This window comes from Diadema setosum, chromosome 20, assembly GCF_964275005.1.
Source record: "Diadema setosum chromosome 20, eeDiaSeto1, whole genome shotgun sequence".
Lineage (NCBI taxonomy): Eukaryota > Metazoa > Echinodermata > Echinoidea > Diadematoida > Diadematidae > Diadema > Diadema setosum.
The window spans coordinates 27,495,660-27,519,019 of NC_092704.1; the positions used below are offsets into that span (position 1 = coordinate 27,495,660).

The 23,360-nt window shown below is 38.4% G+C and overlaps 1 protein-coding gene across 1 annotated transcript; it reads left to right on the forward strand.

Annotated features, from left to right (window-relative positions):
- The first annotated feature begins 9,971 nt into the window (after positions 1 to 9,971).
- LOC140243869 (coiled-coil domain-containing protein 89-like) lies at positions 9,972 to 20,677 on the forward strand. Its single transcript, XM_072323541.1, has 8 exons — positions 9,972 to 10,057; positions 12,717 to 13,009; positions 13,906 to 14,085; positions 14,970 to 15,067; positions 16,301 to 16,437; positions 17,979 to 18,061; positions 19,051 to 19,144; positions 20,453 to 20,677. The coding sequence occupies exons 1-8, from the start codon at positions 9,995 to 9,997 to the stop codon at positions 20,543 to 20,545; spliced, it is 1,041 nt and encodes a 346-aa protein (XP_072179642.1). The 5' UTR covers positions 9,972 to 9,994; the 3' UTR covers positions 20,546 to 20,677.
- Positions 20,678 to 23,360: the final 2,683 nt, after the last annotated feature.

A 23,360-nucleotide genomic window follows, 5' to 3' on the forward strand; every position in this document is an offset into this window, starting at 1 on the left:
CGATGAATAAATGAAGTGGGATCTTCTATGTGCATGAGTGGTGACTTTCTCTCACACGGGACCTGCATTTTATTTCCTATCCAAGGGACAGAGTGTTTTGCCTCTTCTAGAGGGGACAGTATGATTACACACAACATCGCTCAGTGAGACCCTTGTATCAAACAGTGATCCTTAGGATCGCGAGGCAGACACGCTACCGACTGAGCTAACTCGCCACCCTGTATTCTGCATTCCCCATGAAGTCTCAAGTTTGAGTAATCATGCCAAATTTAGTCACTTGGCAGCACAAAGGTTGCAACTTCACTTTTCCTGGAGAATAAACACGAACATGTGCACATGCAGTCTGGCACAAGCAAACATGTGAACACATTCTAACACATGTACCCAAATACACAGATACACACACACACACACACACACACACACACACTTCTTTATGACATTCTTTATTTGAATTTCACTGTATATCGGGCTCATTTTCACAATGGAGTTGATAGGAACAAAAATAAGCAGCTGTATTCTTCTCTCTTGTGCTGCTGAATCATTCTTTTTTAAAACATACAGTAAAATATGCAATTTGCATATATGATTCGGCACGCCGTACACCGGGGTACCGTTGTAACCCGGGGTACCGCGTTGTATAGCGCCATCTCATGCCCATTATTTATAATGCATATCCGAATTCAGATACGCCGATTCCGAATTCGGATACTGCAAAGTCGTCGCAATGAACTAGCACCATAGGTGTTTTTATGCCTTCGCCATGAAGTGGTGCCGGAGGCATTATGTTTTCGGGTTGTCCGTCCGTCCGTCCTTCCGTCCGTCCGTCCGTCCTTCCGTCCGTCCGTCCGTCCTTCCGTCCGTCCGTCCGTCCTTCCGTCCGTCCGTCCGTCCGTTCGTCCTTCCGTCCGTCCGTAATGAATTTTGTGGACAAGGTAACTATCAAAACCTGTTGAGGTATCCCAATGAAACTTGGCATGTATGTGTATTAGGGGGTGAAGTTGTGCCTATGAACTTTTGGGTGCACATGCTCAAGGTCAAAGGTCAAAAGGTCAGGGTCAAATACATAAAATTTCACTATTTCCACCATATCTATTGAATGCCTGAAGATATTTTCTTGAAACTTAGTGTATACATGTATTACCCAATTAAGATTCTCTGGTGAAAGTTTGGGTCATGAGGTCAAAGGTCAAAGGTCAAAAGGTCAGGGTCAAATACATAAAATTTCACTATTTCCACCATATCTATTGAATGCCTGAAGATATTTTCTTGAAACTTAGTGTATACATGTATTACCCAATTAAAATTCTCTGGTGAAAGTTTGGGTCATGTGGTCAAAGGTCAAAGGTCAAAAGGTCAGGGTCATATACATAAAATTTCACTATTTCCACCATATCTATTGAATGCCTGAAGATATTTTCTTGAAACTTAGTGTATACATGTATTACCCAATTAAGATTCTCTGGTGAAGGTTTGGGTCTTGAGGTCAAAGGTCAAAAGGTCAGGGTCAAATACATGAAATATCACTATTTCTACCATATCTATTGAATGCCTGAAGATATTTTCTTGAAACTTAGTGTATACATGTATTACCCAATTAAGATTCTCTGGTGAAAGTTTAGGTCATGAGGTCAAAGGTCAAAGGTCAAAAGGTCAAGTGAAAATATTAAAACTTCTTTTTTTCTCCGTACCTTGGAAAATTTTTCAAGGTATCTTCATGGAACATAGTATATACGTGTACTGACTGGAATTGATTATCTAGAGAATGTAGGGTTCATGGGGTCAAAGGTCAGGGGTCAAAGGTCAAGTGCAACACTTCAAAATTTTACTATTTCCCTCATATTTATGCAATGCCAGCAGGGTTATTTTTTTTTACACTTGGTGTATGCATGTGTAACCTAATAGAAATTCTCTGGAAAGTTTTTTTTTTCTTCTTTTTTTTGCCTCAAAGGTCAAAAGGTCAAAGATCAAGTGAAAGTGCTGAACTAACTTTTTCCTCCATATCTCGGAAGTGGCTCAAGTTATCTTGAAACTTAGTACATATTATGCATGTTCTACCTGAAAGTGATTATCTTATGAATTTTAGGGTCAAGGGCCAGATGAAAATGGTAACAATTTACTATTCAATTCAGAAATTCACACCAATTCTCCACACCTGTACCTTGAAAATTACTCAATGCCTAAATGTATGAATGGGTCAAAGTCAAGTTAAAGTCCTTAAATCCCTAGATACATGCTCTCCTATTCATCCAACTAAACCTAGGTCAAGGAAGGTGAACATTCAACACATTTGTGACAAATTTGTTATTTCAATATTTTGCCAATTTTGTGAAAATGTAGTCACACATTGTCCACATGTACTATCTAGACCTATTGGGAAAATCATGCATTATGGCGGAGGCATACCAGTCGCCAAAGCGACATTTCTAGTTCAAAGTAATTTCTAACACCACACCGTTTTGTAAACATCATCTACCGTATACGTAACTTTTATTTTTCAGGAAAAAAAAAGATAATCACCGAAAGCCCAGAAAATTCACCCCAAAATCAACTGTATTTCTTCAAAATTTGATCATGTGGGCTACCATCTTTATAATCTTCTACGCGTGCACGAATGGTCGATAATAAGAGATGAAATGCGAAAGAAAAAGGTTCAGAGCAGAAAATGATTATTAGTTGCATACATTAATTGTTGCATAATCACAAATAAGAAAAATTTTTGTGCATAATAATACTAAGAAATACTTTGACACATTTTTTGGTAAGCCAGGGTACAGCGCTGAAAAAAAGAAAATAATTAATTCAACAAAATGGCGAATTTTCATTTGGTACCCCAGGGTACCAAATATTGCATCATATATATAATTCTTACCATGTATACAAAATTGATATGAAATTATGCATAAATCTCAGATAAAGCTCTCTGTATCACACACACACACACACACACACGCACACACACGCACACACACACACGCACACACACGCACACACACACACGCACACACACACACACACACACACACACACAATTAACACAATTAACACAAATACCTAAAAGGGCAAATGATACTTTACAGACTTTAAAGTATAATGTATACAATATAACAGCCACCAGTGCTCGCTGGCCACAGTATAAACATGTGCTTGCCAAAGTATGTTGACAGCGTACTGCAAACTTGTTTTACATTGCTCTACGATAGTCCATTTATGAGATTATTGTTATTGTTGCTGTCTTCTACATGATTCAAGACTGATAGAACCAACGCCTGTGTCAGGGCCCGGCCCAGTAATGGTAATTACGGCCGTATGGCTCCAACTTGTCGAGAGTCACTGTAGCTGTAATCACTTTGTAAGTCCATTAGGCAATTGCATCCATGTCGAACCTCCAATGAGACAAAGTTGTGATCATTGTCCTATGATTCTTCAATCTACATTGACTGCAAAATTGAATACAGAAGGTGCTTCTGTGGAAGAACTTTTACTTCCCTCTTTCTTATATGAAGGTACCAAAACAATATTTAAATTGTAGTGAGTTAAAAGATACATAAACCATACAGTGAAGTTATAATGTGTACTGGAGTTTAGTAAAAATCAATAGACAAACAACGTCTTATCATCAGCTTCAACTGCAGATATGTGTGTAGCGATGAATAATCTAATTTGGTCATTTATCCAAAATTTGATTTATTGGTGATGTCAAAGTCAGTCCCCAAAGAATGCATTATCATTTTAATAGCATCCATGCATTATTACTTATTTCATTTGTTGTTATTCTGTTGATAAGGAATGATATATAGAGCAGACTCTAATTGATTAGTGTGTGATTGTTGGCAGCCCTGTAATTGACAATTTGCCATGATCGCGATCAAATTCTGAAAATTCTCTTATGAAAAGAAATTGCCATCCCAAAATGCCCATGTAATTATAAAGAAGCCCGAAAGATATTTTCAAGGCCTCGCATATATCGGTAACTTGTGCACGGATGAGCCATTATGCCTTGTAAGAAGATAAAAAGAATATGTAGTAGGGAAGAGCTAGTGTTGGTCCTGTTCTTGTACAAGCATATTGAGTTCCTCTGTGATAGTACATGTATTAAGGTCTGTTGTCTGGAGGAAGGAAACGTAGTGCATACCATGTTTCCTCTGTTTTTCCTCTGTTATTCTCCTTTATTTCTCTTCTTCATTCCCTTGGTTTTTTTTTCTTGGTGTTCTTTTTTTTTTCTTAGTGTTCTTCTTGTTCATTGATCCTTTTTGTTATTTTGTGTTTAATTTTGATTAGGGCTTGTAGTCTGTGGCCCAAGTAGTGTTTGTTCTCTTACACCTTGTCTTAATTATTTATGTATTGCCTATCATGGTCAAATCTACGGGTAAATAATTATTATTACGCACCAATTATGTAGCACCTGGACCCAGGTTCATCGCATTATAAAGTGAGATTGGGTGTTTAACTTCTGGCTTTGGACAAAATACCAACCTCAACTTTGTATAGGATCCACTGATTTAAAGTACTAACCCCCCCCCCCCCCTTTCCCTTTTCCCCTCCCGTGCACAAGAAGGGGGAGGGGGTGGGAGTGAAAGAAAACTTGTGCATAGACAATCAATGGAGGCAGCTTCCTTTCAGGAACTGTACACGTACCATTACACTTCCACTCGGCAAACAGGTGAATGAGAAAACAGATCACAGACCAACACAAAACTCACCCCACCCCCCCCCCATCTCATTAATTACTTTGTGGATATACGCGTATCTGTAGTCAACGTTGCAAGGCACGTTTCAAAGTTGATATTCTATGTATCTCGATATTTTCCCCAAGAACAATAGTGCAAAGTTATGCCATTAACCTTGTCATACTAAAAATATAATATCAGTATATAGTTGGAATCCAATAATGCATTAGCTGGATGCTATGTTGCGCAAGTCTTAGCCTAGCTTGCTGGTCATCTGGCAAACTTTTTGTTTCACTGCAGGTCTGCATCTATACTTTGAATATGTTTATAGTTGTTTGGTCTTTTTTTTTGTGTGTGTGTGGGGGGGGGGGGGGCTCGATCATGAGATTAGCAAAATTGTCAGTTTTTATTTTTTCATCTTTTTATCACTTTAATCATCAACATTTACTCTATGCCTAACGTGATAGGTAATGTTAATGTAAAAGTTCAATCTCTTCTACCATGAATTTTAAGGATAGATTGAAAAAAAAAAAACAATTCTATATACCCATTCTATGCCTTTGATATGTTAATAACATGAAATTTATTACACTGTATTCTATCGGTATTTTAAGAAATTTACAATTCAACGTTGCAAGGCACGTTTACTTTCAAAGTTGATATTCTGCACATAGGTGCTGCACACACACACACACACACACACACACACACACACACACATACGCAAACGAGGTCACCTTAAGAAAAAAGAAGAAGGTCACGCATTACATGAAATTTATTATTATAGTGACCCTGCATCACAAAACCAACAAAAAGACGCCAGATCTAGACATGGAGTTTTAGTTTAGGGCCGATTATGAAAGGGCCATGAGCTTTCAAAATGATGTACATATGTATAACTCGATTCAAAGTGGACCCTCCTAGCCTATATCTAAATATTGGAAAGAAAGTATACACACTCTGGAAAAGTGTATACTGAAAAAAAAGAGCCTCCGATGAAAAGGGTCTATTCAAGTGCTTAATTTTACCGAGCCGTGCTCTGGTCTCGGCAATGAATGGGATAAAAACAGGATGAAAAACTTCATAGCAACAAGAATTAAGGGAATATCAGATTAAGTTGAAATTGAGCATGCTCTATCAACACATTCTATTCATGCGGACTAATGCCAACTTTCAAAGCAGTAGCACCATCATTGCAAAAGTTATTTATAGAGTTGAAAATTGAAGAGTGTATAACGGGTTTTGGAAGAAAGGGGATCCTGTGAAAGACACATCTAAGCTCACGGTACCACCACCACCACCACCAAAAAAAAAAAAAAAAGCGTTCAAGAAAAACTGCTATAACACACAATTTTCATTTCGTTTTATGATCCCAAACTTTAGAATAAAACACAAGATGAATTGCTTTTTTTTTCAGAAAAGAGGATGAAAAACTCAAGATTGACTAGGTTACATGACCCATTTCACCTATTTTGAATCCTCACAGAAAATCAGTGTTTGCGACCTTTTGTTTAATTTGTGGTACACAGTCCCGATGCATGGTCACATAATAATAGAGATAATTAATTGGATATCTTTGTAATCGATAGAAGTAGATGATAATGATAGAAAAGGGGGATTACATCCCACCCCTAGGCATCCCACTCAAGGTACGCTCGTCCACGCAAATAATTTCAATTGTGGCGTGTGCAGACATAACTTATATAAACATTAGAATTATGTACGAGCGGTTCCAACAAGTTGCCAGCTACACGGAGAAGTGCTTGGTAAACATGGTTTTTGTTGGCTAACACATCAATAAAGACTGAGGTGGCGGGGGAAAATTTAATGTCACCCACTTCCAGTGAGTCAACCCACGTGTAAAAAGTAAATATCACTGATGATATTTCTCTAGGAAAATATATCAATTACATACGACTGCTCCCCTCTCCCTTCTCTTCATGATATTGGTGATATTGGATAGAAGTTAATTGTTAACCTTGACAATGGACCCGGCACTCGATGGTTGTCAAGGACTATCTCGGGACTACCACTATCACCACTGATATTACATTTTCAGATGGTGCCATTGATCATTAAGGGTATTGTTTACCATTGGAAGCAGTGATCTAAAACAAAAATAGATGTTCGAGATATCACACTTGATGCGAGTGCATGCATATGATGTGTAGGCCCATAATGTGTTTGTATAATGTACGTGTGTTGTGCTTTTTTCTTTTCATCTGCAAATGGTAAATGATGCCTTATGTCTGGTCAACAATGTCTGACCGCAAGGACCGTGTACATTTTCCCCGTCTTTGATATAAGTGTTGTGTATTCATACAGTATAGTTTCCTTCGAGTGTGCTATGTTGTATGTTCTTGTTTATGTGTATGCGATAGTGTGAGTATACATGCGAGTGCATGCATGTGTAGGCCCATAATGTGTTTGTATAATGTACGTGTGTTGTGCTTTTTTATGTTGTTACTTCTCATAAACGGCTTAAGTCGGGGATGTAGTTTCGCTCCATATATTTCACACTGAGCATAATAATGCCCATTAAATCAGAGTATTCAAAGTAAATAAAAAGCGTCCTCTTAAGGCCCTTATAGGGGTACCTGAGGGGTAACAGCACCTACCCGTTCTGCATTATTATTTAGGACCTATTTGAGGTGAATAGTTTTCACACTGTTCAAATGAGGATAATTTTAGATTATTATTATTTTTTTGTAAACACGTATCGTCGATTGTTGTTCATGCACTTGCGCACTACACGAAGCCTTTTTATTTTACTTACCAAACTGAAGCTTTTCAATTTCAATTTCATCAGGATTTTTTTTTTTTTTTTTTTTTTTTGAGAGAGAGACTTGAATTTGCGGCACAGTCACCTTGATCAAATTGTCATATTGGAAGCATCTTACGAGAATGTGTATGTGTGTGTGTGTCCATGTTGTGTGCCTATTTCACTGCAAGCGTTTACTCTGTAACCATCTTCAGTAGATTAAAAAAAAAAGAGAGAATATGCTGCCAATTGTAATTTAAACTTAATTGACATGATTGACTACATCACAAATACCAGCATGCGTAAGAAAACATTGCGAGCTACAAAATCTTGTCGCATTCGATTATCATCATTCATTGTTAATTGGTGTTGTAATGCTATGATTGTATCAATATCATCATGTCACCACTGATTTTAAGATTCACCAATAGCTACAGTGTCTATTGTCTAGAATTCATAATAGATTATTATGCCCACCATCACTCCCACCGGTTCCGTGTCGGATAAGATGTCCGACAAGACAATTATATCCGACAAGTTCAGAGAAATCAGCCAATCAGACTAAAGAATTTCTCAAAACTTGTCGGATATAATTGACTTGTCAGATAATATCTTATCCGACAAGTTCCTTCATGAAACGCCCCCAGATCCGCCTGAGGATGTAATTAAAGCGCAATGATTAATGGCTCGTGCACGATACTCGTTTACACTCCTTCATCGATCAACGTGTAAACATTGATTAATGTGCCGACGACCCACCCATCTTATCGATCGCTATCATGCACAATGTCATTACTCAGATTACATTCCACTTTTCTCCAGAATAACATCACTAATCGTATAAATGGTTAATGGTAAATCGATGAATGTCTGTGTATACTCGGTACAGATGGCTTGAAGGGTAATATTATTGCTCAAATACACATTAGCGAGGACACCTGTTATCGATTGGAAAGGATGTACAGAATACATTTGGGTTTCATGTATCTTTACTTACATAATAATATATATGTGAATCTTGAGATATTCGCCCATTCCAGAGATTGGTACGTACAAAAAGCATTCCAGACTAGTCGTTACGCGGGGGCCATTCCACGAGCCCGACACCCACGAGACATTAAAAAAAGGTCCATGAGTCATACAGCCCACAATTCACACAGCCCATGGTCTCGACACTGCGCAAACAGGACCCACGAGCTCGACACTAGGCAAATAAGGCATATAGGTACGAGCTCGACACTGGGCAAATAAGGCCCATGAATTCGACACTAGGAAATAGGCCTAAGGCCCATGAGTCCGACTGAAAAAAAGGCCCACGAGATCGACACTGCGTACATGAAGATCTGTGATGTAATGTCGGCTTGCCCGGAAAGGTATGACAGGCCCTTTAGCATGATCCAAACCAGTTCCGGGTGAGTCGCTGGCATTTCCCGCAGAGGTTCACGCAGAACACCAGGAGGAGGCTCGTAGCGGCCGCACCTCGCAGGCAATTCCCACGCAGGTAATACGCAGTTGTAACGCAAGTACATCGCAGCGTCCGTATTTCAGTCATTTTCACCTCTAATTAAAACGTAAAGTAGAACGTAAGTAGCACGTGCCCAGCAGAAATAAGACGCACTTGATACTCCCCCAAATCCTTGACCGCCCTCAATAGATGATACTATAGGCCTATCATCCCTGCTGGAAAATCCCGACACACAGAAAGCCCGCTTAACTTGCCCGGAAAGGTGTGACTGGGCCTTTACCGAAATTGAAATAATTATGATCTAACATAGTCGGCAACCAAAGTTTAGTGAATTCATTTTTTTTTCTTTTTTTTTTTTATTGTCTCCTCATCAGTTGGTTATTGATGCGTTTACAATTCGTTATTCCTAAGGTTTAATACAACATAGGAATACATGGGTCTAACCACTTGCCTCCGCAATACTTTAGAAAAAACAAACAAACAAAAAACAACCCTGAAATGGCACCAGAAAATGTTGTTAAGCTTTTTTTTTTTTGCTTGCTTTTATTTTTTTTTTGTCTTGTTTGAATTTGTTTTGTTTATCTTTGCTTGTCAGCTGATGAAACCCGGAAGTGGCACCAGAAATATAAACTGCCCCCCCCCCCCCCCCAACACACACACACACACACACTTTAAACAAACACATTTCCGGCCTGTATCATTATCAATCAAATATATTTTTTCTCCTGGGGAAAATCTCTTTGTTATCAATACGTCTATATTCAAGATTATGCCAACAGGCCATGTAAAAATAATAATCCACACATAAGCCTTACATCAAAATAAAATACATGCATACATAGGGCTGCTGGACTGACAATCAAGAATGCGATTATATATCATTTTCACAAATTAATCAATCTAACTGAAAGAAGACTGAATGACTACAGTATTGTAACGAAACTGGAAAGGCGTAGAATCCTTGAAGGAATAAGATCAACCACTGTCACAAACAAAACATGTCTAGCGCCCGCTGGTGATCATAAGCAGTGACAATCCGACCCGAACGCAAGCTGCGAAATGTAATTCTTCGATTGTCATGGTTGAATGTAAACAATAATGGCTGCTTCAGGAACACGAAATCCAAAAGAATTAAAAGAGATGATTTCGGCCAGTAAGCAGGTAAGTGGGGAAATACTTGTGATGTACGCATTACACAGTGCAAAATCTTGCTCCTTTTTTTTAATTTCTTTTTTATAACTACTGTAACTGTTACATGATTCTATTCGATCTTGTATTTGCATATACCTAGCTAGTCCCATATATGCTATTCTGCGCTGGACTGATTGTCGGTGCGGTGCTAACATTGCATTTCTCTTCTTCCCAGTAGGTGCCTAAATGCAGTCCACCATCTGGTGTATTTTCGCACTGTTTGGCGGGTCTGGTGTGGTGTATGTACAGTGCCATATAAAATAACTACATCCATGATAACTAAGTGCAGCTAAAATTAATAAAAAGCAGCAATCCCCTTCTATCGGAGCTGGATGTGGAGTTTCTGCGTCTGTACCTCCTGCCTGAAAAGAGTGAAACTGTCCGCAGAGGTACACTGATGAGGGCTTCTGGCAGAGAGTTCCAAAGCCTTATGGAGTCAGGAAAGAATGATTTCTGGTAGAGTAGGGTTCTTGCAAAGGTAACTACATTGCACCTCTACTCCTTCGCAGACGTTGTTGTTTTCAGCGGTGGGTGTACGTTTCCTTCATGAATATCTTTATTAATCGTGGAAAACTAAAATATAAGGAATCCCCGTAATCTATTATAATCATTCAATAATCGGTATGCGTATTTTTTTTTAATTACGTCAAAAACCCACCGAAATCCGTCCTTAAAATCAGGTCTGTAAGCGTAGGTATTGCTTCACTCCGCATCTTCTGCGTGTTATTGAATAGCAATCACTCTCCTATACTACAACGTAGCTAGTCGGAGCGGAAGTGGATGAGCTAGTCGGAGCGAAAGTGACGTCAAATCATGAGATCAGCACGCGCGGAAATACATGTACGTAGAAGACGACAAGCTTTACGTAACACAAGAAACGCACGCAGGGAATAATTTTCCTGGTATCGCATCGCAATTTGCTATGCACTTTTACACCACTGCTACACAAACTAACTTTTGTGTAGCAGTTTTCTTCCATAGAAATGTACAGGATACCATGTGAAATACTGTTCATCAGCTGAAATTGCTAATCAAATTTGAGTTGGAAAATTATTCTCTGGCACGGGCGTACGTAAAATGCTACCACGGTACCTCGGGTTGAGCGTTCGTGGTAGTTCGTTGATTTTGTGAATCATCGCACAATCTACTCCGAAAAATTCAACAATAAGGTGTGGATACCAACAAAACACCAAATTCAACTCAACCATCAGCAAAATATGATATAGGTGGGTGGTATTACTGTTAAAATCAAACAAAATATAAGACATTTTTGTGGTCTTGCCGTCAAAAGCGACGGTCGTTTACAACGTTTAAACACTAGTACATGTCAGACCGCTGTTTGCACAGCGGTCTGGTCAGGCTATTGCAAAGGGTTCTTGAAGCTGTTGAGAGTGTCCACGGTTTGATGTTGTTACCGGAAGTAGATTGTGGAATCGAAGTCTCTAAGTCTAACGTTAGAATTAAGTCAAGTAGAAACTTAACTATAAATGATATTCAACCTTACGCATTGTAAGTCTCCGCAGTCCATGATCAGATATTTCACAATGTAGATGCTCGTGAAAATTTCTCGTGTGGTAAAAGAAAGTGAGCAAATTTTACTTCTCTCTCATGCATTGTGCCATTGTACATTGTTGTCAGTTCTACTTGTAGTTCTGCACTTGTGAGTTGTAATGTTCATTATCATCTATATAGGACGTTTTAGCGGCGCATTAAAAACGCGTATTGTAGTCAACTCAATTTTTACCGTTCAATATTGGAGCATATTGAACGAATCGCATAGACCAACGTATTAATTCCCCATAGGCTACCGTTGTTCCTTGCCGTTCAAGATCACACGATATTCAATTCTGTCTCGTCTATTGCGTGAGCGCTTGCTGAATGCGCAAATACTTGCTACTAGTGCGCGTCATTTTGTTACATTTTTCACAAGCGCGCAAACATCGTGCTAGTTGTTTGTTTTAATACGCAGTTTTAGGGGCTTCCCCTTTTCAGCGCTGGGATGGGACTGCCGAGTCAACTTCAAAGACGAGTAGAAGCCGGGTAATTTTGTGCAGTTCATGGTTGCTCTACTTGATTGCATAGATGATAATAATTATATTGGATGGCCTTGATTCATGGAATACCAGGGAATATTGCACTCGTTAGAGTCAATATTGCACTCATCTTCGATTCGTGCAATATTGGCCCTAACTCGTGCAATTTTCCCTGGTATCCCATTCATAGCCATCCAATATGATATAAATATTGCATGTTCTTCTTCCTTACTCAGTACTACATCATTAATGTTACAGTAGTCTCAATCACTGTAATATTGTGCTTGGGTCTAGAAAGTCATTGTCATGATTCCACATGCTGCATGAAACAGGATGCCCACAGTAGATAATTTTCTTTTCCGGAATATCTGGGTGTTGTTCAGTCTGCATGATATAGTACAAGGAGGTACTACTAGACTTGCATAGGTAGGTCTACCTCCTGTTGACTTAAATAGTCAGTCACTGGTACATAATGTCCATGCATCCTGATCACTGAGTTGCTAAATGCTAGTTTCAGGATGCAGACAATATGTTTTCGCAATCATCTTGCTTCTACCAATACATTTCTTATTTTGGAATTAATGTATGCTTGTCAGGATGTAGAGACCATGCACGCCAATCTCGACAAGTTGAAGCGGCTATCCAACGATGACAAGACGGAGGCGGCGATGCTCCGGGCCCGCATCGACGAGCAGGCGCAGCTCATCTGCATCCTGAAGCAGCGCTCGGACGAAGCTCTCCTCCGATCACAGACCCTGGAGCGTGTCAACAAGGAGCTGGAGAAGTTCCGTGATGAGGCGCAGGGAGTCATCGAGGAGGAGATTCACAAGTTCAACCTTCTGGACAGACGGTTTCACGAACTTGCTGAAAACCATGAGGAAATGATAAGGTGAAATGTACCTTCATATAAATGCATTTAACTGTTCATTTGAAGGAGAGATCTAGCTCTTGATTATTTAGTTGCTCTGTTATTTTCACCGGAAATACCTGCTGTTCATATTTGGACAGCGTTCGTTGCCTTGGTTATTTAATCGTGTGGGGTGAAGAATCGTAAAATGTGGTAATGATGATCAGCTTCTCTAAGATCACTATCACATATTCTCCCTGACAATGGTTCAGTATGATGGAGCATAAATGCACAGATGGATGAACACATGTTTTTGTTTCTGTATAATCAGATTTTCAACTCTGGTCATGAGAGAGGAAAGCAGTTTTTATAAAAAGATGTCACGAGATAATACTGATAGATAATCTTGTCACTGTCGATGCTTTTCATGTGAAAGCTCATGGCTGTTCATAAGAATACTTTGTTAAGTTATTTGTCTGTTTTTATCTGACAGTGCAGCTTAGAGCATGGAAGGGGTTGGTCATCACTTTTCAAAGTTGACAGACTTCTGTATGGACTAAGACATAGAAAATGTTACAGTATGCTGGACTTGTCATCACAATAAATGATGAAATCAGGCTTAAGGCCAAAATTGTATGTTGATAGCATTGAGAGAAATTATGTTAATATAATAATGATGAGTGATCCCAACATATCTCCTCCATTCATGTATTGTGTACGTAGAATATCAAAATCAGTGTGTCACTGTAATGTGGATATGCATATCGGCGCAATGGTGTCCTTTGCTGCAAATCATTATCAAATGAGTAATGCCCATCATCTTCAACAAATAAATTGCAAACAGCTGTTAGTTAAAAAAAAAAAATAACAATGACTGATGTCATGTAAAAAGTTGTCAAGAATAGACCAACTGATTCTCATGTTCTGTGTTCTTCCAGGTTCAAAGATGAGTACAAAAGGCAGAACGAGGAGCTCAGACGACAGAACCAGCAACTCCGTGATGAGAACGCCAATCTCTTCTCGGCAGCTCTGGAGGAGAAGGAGAGGACGATAGTGGTGCAGGGGAATGACATCAAGGTTCTTAAGGAGCAGTGTAGAGAGCTGGAGAGAAGATGCAGGTGAGATTGCTTTGATGCTGTTACTATGGTTACCAATTTGGGTCACAAGAAACAGTATCGTTGACACATCATTTTCTTTTGCCACTCCACAAGTTTTTACCCTCTGTGTGCCCAACCAAAAGCTGGATATTAAATTTTGTACATGGCAAGCTCCTCTCTCTAACTCCATATGTGCAATGGTGTAAACTCCCCATGTGCCACATTATTCTTCAACCACAATACAAGGGTGCTTTTGTAAAACTTTTTTTTTTTCTCAAAGGCATGCAACTTTGCAGTGAGCAAAGTTGTAGGAAATATTCCAAGCTTTGCTGTGAATGGAACCCTGAGTAAAGCTTTCTTTGTATTGCGGCATTTGGTGATTTATCGAGTGATATTTGGCGGGGTTGTGTGTGTTCGAGCAAAATTTGTGAACTTGAAAAACTGTCGACTGAGTCGAGCATGCAAACATGGCACATAAAGAGCTGAGCAAATGATGCAGTGTTGAGTGCAGATCACCTGGATGAGATGTGAAAAAAAACAACAACACTCAAACAAAATGTTCAAAAGTATGGCAAGCTTGAGGTACGAGATGAAAGCATGTGAATATTGGCAATTTAAAATGTTCTAAATGGAATGTGATTAGTGATATGAGATAATGTATTGAGATAAAGAAAACTTGAAGTGTGATTAGATAATGTTAATTTTCTGAAATGAGTGGTTTCCGTTTTTTGTTTTGTTTTGTTTTTGTTTTTGTTTTTTACCGCAAATGTGACCAGTACCCCTCAAAGTTGATCAATCATAGCTGAGTATGAGAAAATTGTGATTGATGGGTAGAGTTTAGTATGTTACAGAGGCTGGAAGTTGTTCTCCTGACAGTCTCTCTACCCTGCCCTTGGTTTACACAGTTTACAAGAGCAGGAACATACAGAAAAAGAGAGACAATACAAGCAGATGGCAGAGAAACTGGAGAGTGAGCTAAAGGCAGCAAGGCATCAAATTAAAGGTAAGGAAATGATATATCATCATTGCTGGGGTGACTAGACCTTGTATCTCAAATTTTGGTGAAAATGACGTTTTTGGATTAATGGTCAGATTATCAGTTCAGTGATGTCCTGTCAAAATCCTAGCTGTCTTACCCTGAAAATGTTGAACTAGGACATCAGAGTTGAGAGTCAGTTTAAAGGGGATGGCTAGTACCTGATCAGTGGGAATCAGTGGGAATGATGGGGATGGTTGTTCCAATACTTGTGGGATTCATTTAAGAGTACATTATATACCTATTGTTGTGTGAAAATTATTTACTTCAGAATGGTCTCATATTCAAGTAATGTGCAGTTTAATGTTTCCAGGTTAGCATGCCTGTACAGTGACGGGGCATTGAACTGCACATTACTTGAATATGAGACCGTTCTGAAGCAAATAATTTTCACAGAACAATAGATATATAATGTACTCTTAAATGAATCCCACAAGAATTGGAACAATCATCCCCCAGCATTCCCACTGATTCCCACTGATCAGTTACTAGCCATCCCCTTTAACCCTTCATGTGCTTTGAGTGCCAGTTGACACAGGAAACCTCATAGCATTGTACACGCTGTCCAAATACCTGACACAGAGAGGGTTAATCAAACTAAGCCCTAGCAGCTCCTCTATCACCACCTAACATTGCAGATTCTTAATGGTAAATTGATAATGTATGTATCTTCACACTTCCTTCACACTTGATCCACCACTTGTATAATTTACCCAACACACATTGCACTTTCTTTATTCTCGTGTATTCAAACTCTTTACAGTCAGGTGTTCCCATCACTGCAAGCCCTTGAGGCTTTTATGGGACACCTTTTTCTTTCGCTTTACTTTGCTTCTCTTTTTGTGTGTGTGTTTTTTTTTTAAGTCTGACTTGTTACCTCTTTGTTGTGATGGCCTGTGTCATCCCTTTATTGTATAATATGTGTGAATTATGTTGTATTTCATTTTCTTTTAATTGCGTATATTGTAAATGTTAAAAGAAATTAAGGAAAGTTTTATGCTCTCAATCATCAACATCATCATCACCATCATCATCATCATCATCATCATCATCATTATCGTCACATCATCATCATCATCACCATCATCACCATCATCATCATCATCATCATCACATCATCATCATCATCACCATCATCACCATCATCATCATCATCATCATCACATCATCATTATCATCATCATCTTTGCCCCCCTCCAGAGGCACTGAGCCAGCTGAAGCAGGAGAAAGAGAGTAAGGCGTCACAGGACTCCGCCCTCGGCCTCAAGCTGGAGAAGTTGAGCAAGGAGCGGCAGGAGTTCCTTGACCTTTCGATGCAGCGCGGGAAACTCATCCAGGTAGGACTGACCACACCATGCAAATGGGCTAGATATGCAGAAAGACTTACCACAGCTATGCGCACCAACACTCACAGAAGTGATAGCTTATCAATTCAGTTCAATTCAGTTCAATTCAGTTCAGTTCAGTTCAATTCATTTCAATTCAATTCAATTCAATTCAATTCAATTCAATTCAATTCAATTCAATTCAATTCAATTCAATTCAATTCAATTCTATTCAATTCAATTCAGTTCAATTCAATTCAGTCCATTTCAGTTCAATTTAATTGAGTTCAATTCAATTTGATTCAATTTAATTCAATCCAATCCAGTTTAATTCAGTCAAATTCAGTTCAATTGAGTTCAATTCAATTCAGTTCACATCAAATCGATTCAATTCAATTCAAAGCAGTTCAGTTCAATTCAATCCAATCCAATTCAGTTCAGTTCAGTTCAATTCAATTTAATTCAATTTATTCAATTCAATTCAATTCAATTTGATTAGCCCATCTAGATATGACTGGCCACAACATGTAGCTATGGGATATGCAGAAACACTTAACTTTTTCTGTATGCAATAACATTCAAAGAAGTGATAGCATATCAATTTATTTCAATTCATTTCAATTCTCCTGCTATTCATCATCATTGTAGGAGTACAATCAAAAGACAAACAAAAATACGTAATTATATATAGAGTAATCATTATAACGAAATAATGATGATAATAATAGTAAAGTGTTTCTATTGCACATGTGACTATTGTTGTGTCTTTGTGCATTTTAACCCGTTTAGGACCGACTGATTTTGCTACAACACCCATTTCCCATAGAAACCTGCCCGAGTATACTCAGAGCTTGTCCTCAATGGGTTAAGGAAGAGGATTGAAAATGGAAAAAAGGAAATGTACTGTATGTACCATAGATGTTGCAGTTCAATTCAATTCGAGTAAGAAGAGTAGAACTTAGAAGTAGAACTTAAAGATAGGATCCCAGTAACACGTAGGTATTCATGTAGCATAGATGTAAATGCAAGAGAGTTTTTTTTTTTTTTTTGTTGGTATGTTTCTTTCACATCCTGGAGCTGATAAACGCTTAATTCTTATTCTTGTATGTAGATACTGAGATGTTGCTCCATTTTAAAAATCAGAATTAAAATGTTTCCTCCAACTGTATTCATGTTGTCTCTCAGACAGCAATCCATCAAAGTGAGTGACATATTTAAAATGGTCCACTTAACTTGCCCTCTAAAGTGAATGTAATCTTATTGCAGAGCTTTCAGTAGCAACATATTGGATTATAGTGAGGATAGTAAGAGTGGAAGTAAAGTTGTCAGTGTACGAAGTACAATATCCCTTTGACATGTCTTGAATCAGGAAAATGTACTTAGCATTCTTTCGGGTTGAACTCAGTCTGGATGGATGGCCACTTGTATTTATTCTATCCTATCCAACCTTACATGGAAAGCTTCCTGCCTTCTTCCATTTGAAAAGCATTTTGATGAACTGCCCATGTTTAATTTTGTTTTGTTTTCATCCATTGTTGCTATGGTGATGGCAGGATAAGCAGAAAGAGATCAAACAGCTGATGGAGAAAGTGAAGGAAGCGGAGCAGACTGTTCGCAAGATGGAGGAGAAATTTGAGTGAGTGAAAAATGTCGAGGGTAGGACTAGCCTCTCTCAAAGACTCTCACACTAATATTTGAGATAATAGATGATAACTGAGAGAAACAGAGCAGACTGTTCACATGATGGAGGAGAAATTTGAGTGAGTAAAACTATTGAGGGTAGGACTAGCCTCTCTCAAAAGCTCTCACACTAATAATTGAGATAATTGACTGTTTGCAAAATGGAGGAATTTGAGAGAGTAAAACTGTTGAGGGTAGGACTAGCCTCTCTCAAAGGCTCTCACACTAATATTTGAGATAATTGATGATAACTGAGAGAAACAGAGCAGACTGTTCACATGATGGAGGAGAAATTTGAGTGAGTAAAACTATTGAGGGTAGGACTAGCCTCTCTCAAAGGCTCTCACACTAATAATTGAGATAATTGACTGTTTGCAAAATGGAGGAATTTGAGAGAGTAAAACTGTTGAGGGTAGGACTAGCCTCTCTCAAAGGCTCTCACACTAATAATTGGCACTGATAGTTGTGAATGAAGAAAGATAAAGCACAGTGCAGCAGTGTAAGGGCTTTTTGAGATCAGTAGATGTGATAATTATTCATGAGCCTGTCGAAAGTCTACATAAATAAATAATCATGTATGTGTGTATGTATGCATATACTATGTACATTTACTGTACATATATGTGTACAGTGCATGCCCGTTATAACAGACACGGTTATAACGAAATTCCGGTTTTACTCTTGATGACAGCTCAAATTGATCTTCGTATCAATGCTAACGGTGATCGGCACTATCATTCAACAGCGCCCTCTACACTACTGGGTCTATGCGCCTTTAATGAAAAAAAAAATGGAAGTCCGTATACAAAGAAAGGACAGTGTCTTTATGGCATGTAATAGATACTTCTTCCTCAGGGTTGTAACAAATCACTTTAATCCAGAAGCCATTCCGTCTGGCACGCAGTGAAGCTCACCGAGTCTTTGCCCCAACTATTTATCTTCCAGGAGGGAAGCTGCACAAGTTTCGGCCAATCTCCAAGTCATCAAGCTGAAGGAGGAGAAGGTTGAGGCGGAGGAAGCCCTGGCAAGCTTGGAAATGGTGAGTCAGCGCCCACCTTTCTTGGAAGGAAGCCGTATATCACGTCGCGGGATGATGATGACTTTTGAATGTTGTTTTTCTGGTTTTTGTTATGCCTCTGCCACAAAGTGTTACCAGGGGGCATCATGTTTTCAGGTCGTTGGTCCTTCTGTCCATCCTTCCTTCCATCCATCTGTCCGCTCTTCCACTGGACGGTCCTTCCGTCGGTCGGTGACCAATTTTGTGGATGGTGTAACTTTAGAACTGTTAGAGGTATCCAAATAAAATTTGGCATATAAATATGCAGGTACAAGTTGACAGAGTTGTGCCCATCAACCTGAAGGCACACATGCCCAAGGTCAAAATTCAAGGACACATTCTAAAATTTCTCTGATTTATCCATATTTTGAAAGTTGCTCAAAGTATTGTCATGAAAGTTGATGTGTATACATTACCAGAAAGTCATCATTTGGAGAAAGTTGTCAGCCATGGTATCAAAATGCCAAGAATCACAGATCAAGTGAAAATTCTAAAATTCCGTTATTCGTGTCATATTTCTTTCTAATCATCTAAAACTATCATCTTAAATTGTCAAGATGGATAAGAGGCACACTCAAACGTACTGACACTCTGAAAATTATGCTCACACTATCAAAATGTGTAAAGAAAGGTATGTACTTGTATGACCATGTGTGAAAACTGTTTGCATTTATTCTAACACTACCATCTGTGGGAAACCTGAAAATTGTAAATCTAGCAATGTACAGAGTTATAGAAACTGTTTTGATTCATTTTTAAAAATCATTTGCAAACTGCAGTTTGACAAGTCTCAAGCTGAATAGTCATATGGGCCACCAGCAATGCTAACGCAGCATAAAGATGAGGACTTGTAAAACTTAATGTGTTTGAAAATGATTGTTAATGCATCAAAACGGTTTCATTTTGTGGGTAATTAAATCTGCAATTCTCAATTTTTACCGTAGATGGCAGTGTCAGAGTAAACCATTCTGGAAATAGTTTTGCAAACATGGTGATGCAACTGTATTGGTTCCTGGATCTATCTTGATAGTGACTGCATCATTTTCAGAACACTTGTATGGTTGAATGTGCCTGCTTCTCTCTGAATACTATGTATCATTACAAAAGTCAGACAGCCAAAGCTGAAAAATAACTGAAAATATAGTCAACATGATGTCAAGCAGGGCTTTGATGTAATTATGTTTTACTTTCATATTCGTGTCTTCTGTTTTTGTATTTGTCTAAAGCTTCATTTGTCTCTTTCTCATTTCATCCTAATATGTTTTTTTTTTCCTTTTTTTCTTCTTGCAGGAGTATGGAGCGTACAAGAAGCACAGCGCCAATTTACTTGCTAAGGAGAAAAAACTCAATGCACAACTCAGGAATCTGGCGAGAGTATCGTGACTCCTCCCTCTACCATCATTTGCACTCGACATTATTCGATCACAGGGACATATGTGAGACCATTGATGTGACCTGGGCTGGCTACAAGCTGATATACGTGGAAAATTTATTGCATGGAAAATGAAGCTTTAATCCCGCTGTGCTCAAAATATTGATGTGGGTGCTTCTGTGGTGCATGTATAACAACATATATTATGTATATGTTTATTGAGTTGCTAAGACATGCACTGCAGTTAAACCACATCATTTATGCCATCAAATCCATGCATCTGGTATGCATGGCTTTCATTTCAAATATGGAAGGTGTTAGCTCACCAATAAATTGTCTGGTCATTCATCACTACATCAGCTTTAAAAACAACAAACAAACAAACACACAGACAGACAAACAGACGAACTACTGTAAAAGTGGATATTTTCACACAAGTAATTGATTTTTCATGCTCAGCCAGGTAAGATGAGCTGCACATGCTTTCAATTTTGCAGAATCAAGACGTGAATTAGTGGAACATATGACAGGCAGAGATATTTGCATGCCTTTATTTTTACACTAGTTTTTGGTTGCATGAAATGCACAAAAATTTCAACACCGCAAAAATTTCCACTTTTACAGTATGGCGACGAGCAGCATTAACAAGACTTGGCTTTTGAATCGTGTTTGATTGCTGAAGTAGATGTACCATGATGTTGTAGTAGCTTGTGCTGATGGATAAAGGAGTGTTTTGGGTCTGTAGAGGCAAACATTCTTGCTGTGTAAATACACACATTTTGTCCTGTGAAAGATACAGATGCTTTTCTGTTGTTTTTTAAGTAATGTTGTAGATGTGTTGAAGAAGACATACAACACTTGAGACTTCACAGGAATGCCTTGAAAACCAATCTTTGTGAAATAAATATCTTTGGAATATTGCTTTTCATTGTCCAACAAACCCATCATTAGTGGTAGCCTTAACAGTACATTCCTCCTACTTTATACTGATTTGGTGTCTACATGTTGCTTGCAGTTGTCCACCAATATATTCTCCATACGAACGTGGTAATCTTTCTTCCTTTAGGAGCATAGTTTGTGTAATTTCTCTTTGCCAACACATCGAAATGCTTATAGATGGAGCTGACTATTTTTCCTACAGACTGATCTAAAGTTTACCCCATGTTCACCAAAGTGTACCGACATTGAAAAAGATACAGAGAACCAGTCATACTCAATCATGAATTCACAAAGCCTGTCGTCTTGATATATAAAAAAAAAGAAGGAATGAAAAAAAAAAACCACACAAAATTATGTCTGCACTCAAAAAGTCAAAAAGCTTAAAAAACATTATTGTGCAGATGATTTTAAACTGTCATCACTGTACTCGGTGAGTCTGTAGTCTTGTTCCAAGGGTTCTAGACGGTTTGTCTGATGGTAGAACATCACATGGGGACTGTTGCATAAAACTTTCTACATGAGAAAAACTCGGGTTGGTTTTCAACAGAGTTTTTCCTGTGTCAAAGTCAATGGCAGTATCACGCTAGCCTGACTTTTCATTTCGTACCAGAGTTTTTCTCGGGTTAAACATTTTATGCAACAGGCCTGTGGTGTTCCACAGTGTACTCACAGTGCAATTTGCTGCTACATGTGTTCAATATGTGTACTAATATTTGGTGCCTGTGTAACTACTACATGAGAAGTCAGTCTTTGCTTGTATAATGCATCCCATACTTCATTGTCTAAATAATTTGTGTACAGACTTGTAATTTTTACATACAGAGTGTACATAATCTTATCTAGTTTTCCAGAAGTCTTCAAATTATTCGAACTGTGCTGAAATATTTCCTATACAATTTACTTGTACATATACCTAACATGTAAATAATAGTATGTTATTTATTTACTTTACAGAGACATATCTTCTCTTTCAAGTGCCTCAAGTATGCCATAATTTTAACCTTTTCAATTTGAGGTTCAGAAACGCCGATGACCTTTGTACAAGACCTTCAAGGCCCTTGCATGCTATGGCTTTAACTCTGTTATCTCGTGATTGGATTCAAGATAATGCATACATGATACCTAGTTTTTGGAGTGGTTGGTGTTGCTATGTCAGGCAAGCTTTGGCAGGCTATCTGTATGGTAGGAGCAGCCTTTTGATGTAAAGATGCCCGTGCAAGCTGAATATTGTTTGGAAGCTGGCTTATTGCTGACACCAAATGTATGCAGAATGTCCTTCCATGGGTGAATTGCACGCAAATTTCCCATGTAATCAGAAATACCTGTAATGGTGAATTAGCAGTGCCCCAATGTGTAATTGGGGCACTTCACCGTTATTTACTGAACTTGTGATATGCTTGTATGTGTCACTTTCCAAAGTAGTACTCCTCTATCTTTTTTCCCTCTTTTCAAACTTTTGTGCTACAATTGTATTACAATTTCTTCGTGTACTATAGAGAATACTGAAGTGATTGTATCACAGTCATTTGTTTTAGATTGGGTTGGAACCAGGTGCACACATAAACGCTCAGGCCAGGTAAGGCTGTTTAGAACCAGTTTCCATGGCGATGAATGACTATGACATCACACTCTGGTACTCAATATGAATATTCGGGAGCCTATGTACCGTAATAGTTAAAATGTCTTTATGTAATGTAACTGAAACCTGTTATAATGTTGTGATATGTACGGCATTCCAACTTTGAGTCATTCTTCAGATGCAATCATTTACATATGTAATATGTAATTATTTGTATAATTTAAGCTTTAATTGTATTTCATAGGTGCAAAGTACTATGAAAAAGGTGCGAATGTATTATTTTCTTCCTGATTTGAATCGGTGATGAC

Bases quoted from the DNA above. Each gene is read 5' to 3' on its own strand.
- LOC140243869 (XM_072323541.1), top strand. From the start codon at position 9,995: ATGGCTGCTTCAGGAACACGAAATCCAAAAGAATTAAAAGAGATGATT. The intron at 14,086-14,969 runs GTGAGATTGCTT...TGGTTTACACAG, and splicing joins GAGCTGGAGAGAAGATGCAG to TTTACAAGAGCAGGAACATA. The intron at 18,062-19,050 runs GTGAGTGAAAAA...TTTATCTTCCAG, and splicing joins AAGATGGAGGAGAAATTTGA to GAGGGAAGCTGCACAAGTTT.